The following is a 13447-nucleotide window of genomic DNA, read 5'->3' on the forward strand; positions in this document are numbered from 1 at the left end:
AGGCCCCTCCTCTTCCCGGCACCTCCGCAACTTCGGAGGAAGGGGAGCAAGGTGAAGATGCTGAAGGCAAGGGCCGGGGACCAGCAGCGCGCCCACCCAGTGGAAGGCGCCCTTGGTTGGATGCCACCTTGGCCTTGGGCCCTCGGGAACATAGCTCCAGGATATCAAACCTGGGCTTCCCGCCTTATTCTCAAAACTCACTTTACAACTCCCCGAGGCACACGTGGACGAAGGCAGGAACACGGCCAGCAGCCCTATTTGAGCGGTTTGCGTCTCTACCAACTCGTAGTGTGTTTTCAGACCATCGCTTCTCTGAAGAGATGAAGTCCCTCTCACCGCAGGAAAAAGCAAGGATTCTCTGAGCTCTCTCAACATCCCCTCCTCCAGTTGTTGCAGCACCCACCCAAGCTCATGTATTGGCTGATGATGTGTAAAGAACGATTTAAGACGACAGATTTCCCCTTTAGGTGACCCTATCCTTTAGTAAAATAGTCTAAGATATTTCCTACAGGCAAAAAGAACAAATGAACGTGCTTTTTGTGTTGAATTACAGACATGTTTTATCAAATAAGTTCCTCACCATTAATTTAAATGGTGAGGAACTTATTTGATAAAAATGACCAATTTCTGGAATTTTTCCCCCAATGAAAAACATATGCCCAGATAGCTTAGGAGCACAATTAAAAAAAAAATTGAAACCTATGTTTTGAATGTTGTACCTTATGTGTAAAAATTGTCAGAACTGAGCCATCTTGATTTAGAGACATTATCATTTACTTTTGAAAAATCTTTTTATGCAAGCAGAATTGCCTTAAGTATAACACTGCAATGTGTACATGCAGAGGCTTTTATCAACACACCAGTAGAATCTTCTTGCATTCAGACTGAAAGCAGAAAATTAGACTGAACTTTTCTTCGGAGTTTCCATATGGTTTTACAACCACTAATGACAAAATAGTTCACATGAGACACTGAGCTGGGCTTTACACCAGATTCTCAATTTCTTATGTTTTCTCACCTATTAACTAGATGATTTCTTCAAATCAGGAAAAGGTAAAAGCATAACCACTGGAAGGTACTGTAGGATTATTTTGTCCTGAATTTTCAAAGAAATGCAGAGCCTCCTCTATCTCTGCCTGTTACCCAAGTTCTTTTCAAATGGGTACACATAGAATGGAGCCAGATTGGGCAAGATCTGTTTAGAAACTGGCAGGTAGGAGGAAGGAATGCAGAGGGGGGAGGGGCAATGCCACCAAATGGCAGGGAAGGCCAAGTGGCCACTAAATAGGCAATAGGTGTGGGAGGCAACTGAACAGCATTTCTGCTTGAATGCTGAAAGGAGTCAAACCCAACGCCATAGTTCACCCCAGTGAAGGTCACCACCTGTCAGTAGACAAATCCACAAAGTCAACATCTAAAAGGCCTAACAAACTTCTGCGACACTTGCAGGTCTCCAGATGGCACTAGGCAAACAGCCAACTGGCTTCCTCATTAGCAGGGAATTCCTCTAAATAGAGGAAAATAGATGAGAGACCACCTCTTGGGATGCACTGAGGTTGTGAGCTTTTATTGCCTCTGCAACCCACCTAGTGAGGAGCTACCAGATCTTCTCAACACCTTTTGTCCAAATATTTTGAAGGCTGGTGCTCCTGGATGAGCAAACTGTACAGTTTTATGTCAGAAGGCCTGTTTAGATGCTACTTTGCTCTATCAATAAACAGCAATAAAATATTTAGATTGTTAGGAATAACAGGGATGGTCAATATTTAATTCTATGGCTCCTGATTTCACTCATCATTTTTACAGTAAATTCTGGGTTTGAATAATTTTAAAAATACATTTTTAATTTAAATCCCATGAAAAAAAAAACCTGAGTAAATTTAAAATAAAAGGCTCTATGACCTAAAGCTGCTCAATTTAGTTCCATTTTACATTCCTAATTATGTGAGAGTTTCCTCCCCATTACCTCCAGGTTCAGTAGAAAACCTGCAAGTGGATTTTCGTTGCTTGGTGAGATGTCTTACCCTGCCAGCTTCTTCCATCTGTACCCCTATGCCCAAAGTAACTAGGTTCATTTCAGTGCTCTCAGACCCCTCCCAGACAACTGAATTGATCCTCTGTAGTTATATCATCTTGGCCACTTATCATTTTACCTTTCCAGATCACTATATATCAAAACCTCCTTTAGCATAGAGGGTAGAATTTCCACAATGAAGTGGGCACTTTCCCCTACCAGCTCATTTCTTCCTTTACACTGATGACCACTAAAAAGGTGCTATGTTCTTTAGAGAAGGCAATTAAAATAATTGTTAATATTTTTAGCAAGTACTTAAGACCCTTTGTGGCTCTTCAAAACCTTTGTCCCTGCTGGAGGTAACAAACCAGGCCCTGAATTCACCTTCAGGCCTCTTACCTTCCCAGTACTGGCTCCTGCCATCTCCCACAATTCTCTTGCCCCTGTAAACACCTAGTCATCCTAATGGGATCCTGCCATCTCATATCTCCAAGTCTCTGCCTGGGAAAGATTGATAGCCACAGACCCTACATCCAGCATCGAATATAGCAACTATTACATCCACAGTCCTTGCCTATTCAACAGGGTTGCCCTACCCTACTGGTCTCTAACTGTAGCACACCTCTCTGACCAAATCCAGCTAGGAGTCACCTTCCATGTCTCACTCTCTAGACCTTCACCTTCCTTCACCAACCTTCAGAATCAAGTCAAGTAACCTCAGTGACTTAGATTGTTATTATATGTTATTAACACTGGCCAGTTAAAATGACTTAACTTCTCCCTACAACTACCTCCATTTGTTTTCATTTGAAACCCCTTTCACCATAAAGTATGCAGACTTTGAAAAGGAAAATCATTTAAAACAATCAAATGACTTTAAATACATTTTTAGACTTGTTGACTCCATGGGATCCAGTGTAGGTCTATTTCCTCCTTTTCTAATGTTACATCATAGATTTAACAACTTAAATTTTGAAATGGAGAAGCTGACTGCATAATAGATCCCTCTACCTTTAGTCTTCCAACCAGACATAATGTTTAATTAAAATCAGAAGTTTGTACTAATAATCTGGCTAACAGAAATTGCCAAACATAAAGGCAGCTAATAAAATTAGAGGGAGAAAAGAACGAAATAAGTTAATAAAGATCATGAAAACTAGTTAAAAATATGAAAATGAAAAAGTAAAAATAGACCTGGAAAAATTACACTGATTTCAACTTAGCACATTACAAATAATCCCCTCTATTTGCAGGGACACTAATATTCAATGTGACTTTCCAGGCATTATCCATTGCTTTAGGCTAGGAAGATGACACCTCCATTTTACTGTTACAATCACCAAGACAACAGGGCCTTGATCTTGATTATTTTTGGACTAAAAATAAGAGCCTCTTTAGGCGACTTAGACTCTAATGTACCCTTCCAGCTTCCTAGATGGTTAAGGATACACATGAAATGTCTTTGAAGAAGTAAAAAGTAGTAGACAAAAGGCGATGTGTTATCAATCAGGAGAGGGACAAAATCAGGACAGGGGTGAAGGACTTAAGTACAGGATCCAAAGCTTATAGTCAAATGAAATGGTAATAGAAAGAAAAAAAGATCATTTTTTTAAAGGAACAAAACTATTCTTCCAACTTCTCAGTACATTGACTTTTTTTTTTCCCCAAAATATAAAGATTTAAAATTTAGGGGAAAAACCCACACCCTAAATTTTAAATCTTTATTTCATGGGCCAGCAAACTATGGCCAGAGGGTTTCTTTTGTATATTCAATGGAACACAGTAGTGCTGGTTTATGTATGTACTACCTGTGATAGGTGCTTTGTGACAGAATACTTGTGACAGGCCGCAGGACCTTCAATAACTAAATTATTTACTACCTGGCTCTCAACAGTTTCTGACTCCTGCTCTACTTAACTGCAGAAAGCTATCAGTAATCTCTTAATATGTGTGCCAATAATAGTTGGTGATCCCTTACGCTTGGTTCACCTGTTTCAAAAAGGAAAGAAACAAAGCATCCAAGGGAAGTACATTTAACTTTTTATTACTTTTTAAAAATCCAACTTCAGATAAATTAACAGACTAGATTAGAACCTCAATTGTATCTGATACATTATATACTGGGATTTTTATGACTGAAAGCCAGCTAGAATATGGCCTACACAAACCAAGGGTGTATACAAAATGGAAGTGATCATCGGGCAAAACTTGTTTCCTTCCAACTCTGTTGATTGTCCATGCTCTGTGGGGATTTATAGGTTCAAGTTTAACACAGATGAAAAGCCCAAGTGGGATTGCTTTTCCAAGAATGCTCTGTTGTCCTTCCAACAGAATTCCATGTTTTCTTCCTTGCCTTAAGCTCTTAATAATCTTTATAACTCTCAAATAATCTAAACTGAAGAACTAGGGTAAACACAAACTATGCTTAGTCGGTCAGTTACTATGAGCCTAGTTCACCAATACTTCATTGTAAGTCAGTTTCACAAGTTTCTTGTTGCCATTTTCTAACAGTGAATGAGAACTTAATTTTATTTTTGTCTTTGTATATTTCTATCTGCAGCTCTAAGAATGTCAAATCAGATACCTTTTAGGGAATGCTCAAAGGAGAGAACTAGACTTATTACTCAGACTGAATTTAAATCTTACAAAATTTCTGCAGGTATAATGTTAACTCTGATCTACTCTATCTGCAAATCTAGTCTATTTCTGTACACATTTTCAAACAATCTTCCTAAATTTCCACTTCTCTGATTATCTCTTGATTATTAAAACATAGCTTCATAATTATAGAACTTTAATGAAAATCTTTTATAAAATATTAATGAATATTTGTTTTTATACAGCACTACTCCTACTTATTGTATGTTCCAATAAACCAATAGAATGAAGCACTAAGACACACTGAAATCTAAACTTAAAACCCAGATGGAACTGCGGTGTATAGATTTTTACAAACAGGCCTTTCCCCCTTAGAATTCATATACAGAAGCCCTTCAGTATGTAGCTTTTCCTGAACAAGTTACATTAATATGCTGTATATCTTTTTACATTTGTAAAAATTGAGGATACTTTAAAATAATATTTATTTGCAAGACATTTGGCATATGGTGGTTGGTAAACATTTAGGAAACAAAAGCTATATCAAAATGAATATAATTTGTGGATAAACCCTAAAAGTGGCTTTTGGAAGAACTGGAATTTGCAGCAACCACCTTTATAAAGAGGTCTATCCACTTTCAGAGGAAAATACCCGAGTATACCATTCACTAGGTTCAGACATCACCACAATAAATGAATTTTAAGAGTATGGGATTTGATTTATGGGCAAACCCAGTACCATCTAAGAACCCAACATGGTACATACTGAAGAAAACTTTACCACCTTCCTTTTGTTACAGTTCTACTTTATCCTACCCTTGGATGAGCAGATATATGAAGCAATGTAAACTACTAATGTAGTTAAATTTCAGGAGAAGCATGCTTAAAGACAGAGAAAGTTTATCCTTAGTTTTTGATAGTGTCAGTTGAGCCAACGTTAGCAAATCGAAGACATATGCAGCATTGATGGAGTGTAGAAAAACCCCACCTTTCAATTAACTTAAATAATATTCTACTTTACTATTCTACAACTGATGAGTGCTAGGGAGCTAAACCATTTGTAAATTATATCTTTTTCAAGACTCACATATATATTTACCTCTCTATGAAGCCACAAACCAATGAGCCTTTTTCTAAAGGACTTTTCAAAGTGATTTATGTTAATGTTGATGTTCTTAATGTATTTGGAAACTAGAAAATCATTTTTAAGATTCCAAAGAATGTCAAATACAGCTCAACTTAGTAGAGTTGGTGCAACTGAAAGCAGCTAAACATATTCTCAACCTTATATCTTACCTGCAAGAGTCATATCACAAAAATAAACTGCATTTTGATGATGACAAAAGTTTGCCATTCAGTTTATACTCCATCAGATAGCCTATGTTCTTATACTAAAAGTGCTCTAACATGTTAAAAAATTACACAATATAAGCAATTAAATATTGCCTTTTAGTTTCTTTTCTTACAAGATCATAAAGGCAGGTGAGAAGACAAAGTGGAAGAACCAGTGGATTACATTTAATATCACATTCTGTCTTGAAAAAGAAGTTCTACCTACAGTTTCTGTTTGTTTATATCAACCACACTTGAGGTGAGAAATTCACTCTTCATAGGTCTTATATGCTACAACATAGGATATGGAGTCCATTACTTTATAGAAATATATTTTTGTAATGAAAACATCTAATGTAATTATTATTGACATGATTTTCACATTAAGGTTTAATACAACTGATTTGAGACTTTCTAAAAATACCAATATACAGTATTGTTTTAGGTGGTCATTTGCATAGCAAACCATTAAACTAGAAACAGTGGTTCTAGGAAAACTTTACATTATGGATAGTTCTGGGAAAAATGTAATCAAAATTAAAATCTCTTAGAAAACTGTAACCTATATTTGCTAACCACTTATACCCCACCCCACTTTACACGTTATACCAACCTAACAGATTTTGCACCATAGTTTCATTCAAAAGGTTTGTCATTTACTTTGTGACTATACTGGATAATCTAGATGTATGACAGTTTGGGGATTTTGAAGTGAGGGTCCTCTGTATTAGAAAGGCATATTTTATAGTCTATTAAAAAATAACTGGCATTAAGTAATATTGCCTTTTGAACAGTTATCTTTCAAATTGCAAACACATCTATTTCCACAAAACAATTTGGTCAGGAAATTTTATTTGAACATTCTAAAGCAGTAATGCTTTAGATGTTACTTAAGTGTCCCAGACAGGATTAACAAAATTAAATGTTTCTAAATTACAAATTTAGCTCCTGTAGGAGTCTCAGAAAAGAAACAGAAGAAAACAACCCCCCTTCCAAAAGAAGTATGACACACACATTTTGAAGAAACCCCAATGTTTCATGCAATGGTAGGCAAGATGTAAAAAGCCACCCAAATTCACACATTTCTACACCAATCATCATCAGAAAAAAGTACTCCATAGTCCATCTGTACATCCAAACGCATCTGGGAATCTACACCTACGTTACATTATTTAATGTTATATACATTTATTACCCACCCCCCTTGCTTTTAATAATTTCTTATGTAAAGCCTTCATTCAAACTCAAAAAAAAATTTTAAGACTAACCTTGGGGGAAAAAGATAATCACTTTAGACATTCAGTTAAAATGTAGTTTATCTAAATCTCAAAATGTTTAATAAAAACAACTTATCTTCTCCATTTAACACTTGGCTTTCTAACTGTACAGTAAATTGCATTGTAGAGAGTACACCTCTATCTTCAGACTGTATCTTCTTTGGATGGAATTAAGATATAACTGGATAATTTTAAGATAAATAAATGGGAAGCTGGTCCAACTAAGATGACAGCAGATATATTACATGCAGAATTTAATATTTTTTAATTCTCTTTTTTTAAAAAAAGGATGCAGTTGAACTGGAGGAGAAAAAAACCTATAACAGGTCAAAAAAGAACCCAGATTCAATATATAAAAATGTCCCACAATAGGTCGACGATGGCAGTAAAAATAAGAGAAAAAAAGTAATCTTTCTGGAACATCATTTTTCAATAATGTAGAAACACTAAGTGCCAGGAAGATTTCTACTCATGTAATTTTAGCATCCAAGTTTCCCTCTACTTATTTTATTGGAACAAATGCTTTAAATAAACTATTTGTCCTCTTCACTGAAGAGAGCTGGTCTATTTCATCTTTAATGAGCTAGTTTTTGGGAAGATTAGCCATGTACTGTAGTAATGCCTACTGCATAAAATCCAAGCATTTGCTGTGAACAGTTGGAGAAAGCAGTCAGTACGAACCTAGGATCAATGGAAATAGATGTTACTTTAAGCCATCCACGAAAGAGACCCACAAAGTACCCAGTGTTAAGCCCAAATCTCTTCTTGCGCTTTTTTTGCTGTGCAAGTTCCACCCCTATGAAAGAGAAATTGATCCGAAGTTCCAGGTTTTCTTGGGTCTCTAGTCAATTTTCACATTAGTATAGATTTTTCGAACAAAGGCACTTGTTCCCATGTAACCAATTGCTCCTGCAAAGATAAAATAAGATGTTTTAAAACAAACATAGAGCAGTATCCATTATTTACACAAACATTATTCTAAGATAATGTCTTTACATTAGCATTCTCTTTGAACTTACTGAACTATATATCATTTGCTTTGCAAAGTATCTGTTACCATCAGATACCAAGTTTGAACTAATGTAATTTTTTTTGATCAAATAGCAATTATTACTTGTATAATCAGTAACTATGAAATTGATACATCACGAGAGGGGGGGCACCTAGGGTTGTGGCTCAGCGGTAGAATGTTCACCTAGCAAGTGCTGGGTTCCATCCTCAGCACCACATAAAAATAAAATAAAGGTATTATGTCCAACTAAAACAAAACATTAAAAAAAAAAAAAAAAAAAAAAAAAAAAGAAGAAGTGAAGAGGGATAGTCTCAGAGAGGAACACAGAACCCTGGCCCAGTGGCTTCTATAGCTCTAGAGAAAAGGTACTTTCTGACATCTTCTTATGTTTAAGTTAGAAGCTGTGTGTCTGTGATAGAAAGGATAACATATTTGAAGAAATGGACAAGAGATATAGGTACGTAAATCAGCAGTTTTGAAAGCAGTGATATCTGTCATTTTATTAATAAAATATCTACCTCCCACGTCTAAAGTAGTTGACTGGTACATGAAAAAGTACTCAATAAGTATTTGTTGAACGAATGAACAAATTGGATAGTTCCTTACTACAAATACTTGGGATTCTTTAGAATAAGTGTCAGAGAAAATTCTCTACTAGATTTAGGAATTCACTACCTAGCTCAGTTTTCTTAGTTTTAAGGTAAACTGTCCATGAATTAAAAAATGGTACACACACATGTGCCTAACTGGTCACTTTTGAACCATCTTTTATTCACCCAACTGGTGAATGAAAGCAAAGAAACAAACATGTATCTACCCTGCATCTCCTATACATGAACTGTACCCTCAAGGTAACCAAATGGCTGATGAAGGCAGGCTCTCCATATAGAAGTATCCCACCTAATAAATACAAAAGTAACAACAGAATTAGATTATTATGACCACTAATTAATTACTTCAGGTAGGCAATAATTGTCAATGGCTGCTAACCTCACATACAGAGAGGCCCAGACACGACATACACGATGTAATGAAAATTTACAAACCACCTGTTAAGTATTCTTGGACAAGTACTGGGGATTATAATGGTTAAAGCTCTAACTAGTACTTAATAGGAAGTATGGGTTGGGGGACACTCATGGTAAAACATTAAATGACACCTCACAGATACAATCAGCAGGGATATAACCAGAATATGGAAAACTTAAATAAATAAATAAATATTTTGAAAATAAACAGCAAGAGAAAAGAAAAGGACCATATATAGTCAGAAGAGCCAAGAGACATTTGTGTATTGTGTATTGTGTGTGTGTGTGTGTGTGTGTATGCTGCTGGGGATTGAACCCAGGGTCTTGTGCCTGTGAGGCAAGCACTCTACCAACTAAGCTATATCCCCAGCTCACCAAGAGACATTTAAACCAAGCAATGGATGAGACTTAATTGGCTTATTATGCAAACAAACTGCATTAAAAAGCAAGTGGGGACAGGTTGGGTAAATTTGAATACTCACTGAATATTTTGTCATATTAAGAAATTATGCTTAGAGGGCTGGGGATATAGCTCAGTTGGTAGAGTGCTTGCTTTGCATGCACAAGGCACTGAGTTCGATCCTCAACACCACATAAAAATAAATAAATAAAAGGTCTTAATAAATAAATAAAATAAAGGTTCATTTAAAAGAAAAAAAAATTATGCTTAGAGAGATAGATACATTGAAATATTTACAGCTAAAATGACATAAAACCTGAGATTAATATCAGAATAAAAGGAGTGCAATGAGGATATAAATAAAACTGGATTGGCCATGAGACAATAATTACTGATATTGGGTATTGGGTACATGGGGTCTCACTGTATACATTATTGTCCCTCTTTCTGTATGTTTGAAAATTTTCTCATAATGAAATATTAAAAATGCAAAAAGTCCACCAAAATGACAATGTAAACCTATATTTTTTCAAGAAAAAAATATTTCTTTTATAATATGAAATAATGATATTACACTTCAAAATACTGATAATGCATTTAAAAAGTTACAATAAAATTCTTAATGTAAGATAAAAATCATTCAATTTTATAAAAATAAACCTGGATTCTTAGAACATAAAAATATCTATAAAATTTTAATTACCATCAAAAAACTTCACTGGAAAAATAAAACACAAATTCAATAACCAAATCTAATTTTCTAGATGTACAAAATATTGTTCCCCTTTGAGCAGATATGCTTAAAATCAAAATATTATAGACCTAGAGAATCATTTTTCCTAATCTTATGAGTATCTCAAGAATAAACTCATAAAAGTATAATTTTATAAAACATTATTATAAAGGATGCTGAAATATGCCCTCTAGAAAAGCAAATGTCTTAGGAATAAGAGAGATGTACTTTTAATTTCCTTAAAATAGAAATGCTATGCTCATTATATACAGACTATAGCAATCTAAACAAATAACAACTTGATGTAGTTGTTTCTTTTTTCTAAACACATAGCTTTCTTTTAATTACTGAATTAAACATTACAGCAACATAAATTGATGGGTATGCATAATTTTTGTATGATTATGATCAGTTCCAGTCTGAACAGTAATCTCTCCCCCCTCACCCAGCTCCAAAGGCATACAAAACCCATTCAAGAATGAACACTGGTACACTGCCAAAGTGGCAGGGAACTGCCAAGATTTCTAGGAAGCAAGATGAAATTTCACTGGGAAAAGCACTAAAAAAAATTTAGCTAGATTTATTCCATTTTCTTTGTAAATGACAAGATAATACTTCTCTAGGTCTTCCAACGATCACATATAGAAAAACTCAAGGCCAGAAAAACTTTTTACACACTTCAGAATCACCTAATTCTATACCTCCTTGAATGCTGATGACAATCAAGAAAGAGCTCAAATAAAGTAAAGAATATTCTGAAGAAAGGATGGCCAATAACACTAAAGGAATCATCTAACTGCCTGAGGATATTAAGATGCTTGTACATGACACCGTCTAGTTTTTTTTTTTTTTTTTTTTTTTTTGGGGGGGGGGGTTTGCTTTCTTTCCCCCAGACCTGGGGATCAAATCCAGGGCCTTTCATCTGCTAGGTAAGAACTCTACTTACCACCCATACTCAGTTACTGAATTCTCTGACAACTCAAAGAGGTAGGTTTTATTTCTATTTTGTAAATGAGGAAAGCTGAGGAAGAACAGTTTAAAAGCATGGCTGTTAAGTAGGGATAACAGAATTTATACTCAGGGCTGACTGACCCCAGAAGCCTCAGCTCAGCTCTTCCCCTTCCTCACCATGTCTCTCCTGTGTAACCAGCTCTCTCTTTAGTAACAGTCCAGGCACTACCTCTGATGCTGCCTGCACATGACACTATTCCTCTCAACCACTCTGAAAGATATGTTCATTTTATAGATGAGAAGGGGTCATAGGTCAATGTAATTTCCATGACCACAAAAAAGGTGAGCAGCAGCATGGAAAGCTCATTTAGGCCTTTTGGACTTTTGGAAAGTTCATGCCCCTTCCATTCAACATGCTGCTTCCAAAAGTTCTTTTATTTTCTAGGTATTTCACACATGATAGGGACTGTATCATATAGTGACAACTATTCTTCCTTTTGATAGAAGACTGTGATAAGACCCATGAAACAAGTAGCATTATTATCATTTTATAGAGGCTTGGAGAGGGGGCATCAGATAAAGGTGCAGAGAATACATGTGGCACAGTCAGAAGTGAAGCCCAGTCTGCAGACAACCATGTATGTACTCACGGTCAGTAAACCATGCTGCCTTCGACACACTGGTACCTCTTATCAACAGTCTGAGGATCTTCCAAACAGAAGTCATCTGGGCAACACCTTAACCTGCCTACACATGATTTTTTCCAACGAACCAAAACTTTAAAAATTCCAATTCTTAACATTAATAAAAAACTAATTGTGGTACGGAATTATTAAAAATTTCTATGAAAATAGAAATTAAGGTGATAAAATAGGTTTGGAGGAAGAGTCAAAAGAACTGAAGGTCATTTATTTTGGCAACAGAATACTCTCTTAATTTCTAATTATTATTTTTTCTAATTTTGAAACACTTTAACTTTTACTCATAATGTTCCAAGAATTTCAGAACTTACCACACATTATCCCCAAGGCTGTGCTAAATACCGCCATATATCCAAAGTAAAATGATGTTTGAAATAAGCCATACATCCTGCAATAAAACAAAATAACTACATATAGCATATATATTTTTTTGCTTTCAACATAAGGTCTTATGACTTAGTTTTCTAACTGAAAAGAAAAAATGAGAAAATGTCTCCACTTACTTTGTTTTGAAAAAATAGTAGTAAAAGGAATACATGTAAACATAGATTGCAGTTGATGCAGCAGAGAGAAAACTTGTCCATTGCCTGGAAAAAGAAGAGAGAACACTTTTAAATGAACGGCACTAAAACCAAGAATTTTAAAGCAAAGCATTTTATTTAAAAAAATCCTTTAAAATTCTGTATGTTAAAAAAAACAAATGTTTGTACACAGTGCTTAAAGTCAACAAGAAGAGAGCCTAAAAATTAGGGGAGATCATGAATTTTCTCACTTTCCCTATTGTAAGTGACATGAAATATAAAAAATTTCCTTTTTCAGACTTAATGCTATTCCTGCTTAAAATGAAAAGATGCTTCCTCATAAAACCCTTCCACATTAAGCACTTTACAAAAATATTTCCTCTCTAACATTAGCACAAAAAATCTGATTGATATTATTTTTCCTCTAAAATCTTCTTTATTTTTATAACCAAAAAAAAAGAAAAATCTCTACGCTATCTTAAGTAACAATATTTTTATCCAGATCTTTTCCTCTGTTTGATACACTTCACAGGCAAACTCATCATAAAATATTATGAACCTAAGGGTTTCTGCTCACAAGTACTTACCACCTATAATCCTCTGCATTTAGCAAGAAGTATGTGCACACAATGGTCACACAGACGGTCACAATGCACAGGATGACCAGCACCAGCATCATGAAGCCATAGACATAATAGATCTTATATGCCCAGAAAGACGTGAAGATGAAATACCTAAGAAAATGCAATATAGACACAGGTTTCTAGTCTTCATTCTTGAAGCTAACTCTGCTCTCACATCTTAGTTCCTCATTTTCACCTCACTTATATCAGTATCTTTCTTTCAGTAACTTCCAACAGTTTCCCTTACCCTTTCTTAT

At 35.3% G+C, this 13447-nt stretch overlaps 1 protein-coding gene across 1 annotated transcript in view; it reads right to left on the reverse strand.

Moving 5' to 3' along the window:
• Positions 1–6779: 6779 nt before the first annotated feature.
• Positions 6780–13447, reverse strand: part of TM9SF3 (transmembrane 9 superfamily member 3) — a 62395-nt gene continuing 55727 nt past the window's right edge. Inside the window, exons 12-15 of the mRNA XM_081268859.1 lie at positions 13155–13301; positions 12550–12633; positions 12358–12434; positions 6780–8130 (exon numbers count right to left, since the gene is read on the reverse strand). Of these exons, the coding sequence (XP_081124985.1) occupies positions 8063–8130; positions 12358–12434; positions 12550–12633; positions 13155–13301 (376 nt within the window). The 3' untranslated portion in view covers positions 6780–8062. The remainder of the gene's footprint in view (positions 8131–12357; positions 12435–12549; positions 12634–13154; positions 13302–13447) is intronic.

This window comes from Spermophilus citellus (assembly GCF_964194105.1).
Source record: "Spermophilus citellus genome assembly, chromosome: 15".
NCBI classification, from domain to species: Eukaryota; Metazoa; Chordata; class Mammalia; order Rodentia; family Sciuridae; genus Spermophilus; species Spermophilus citellus.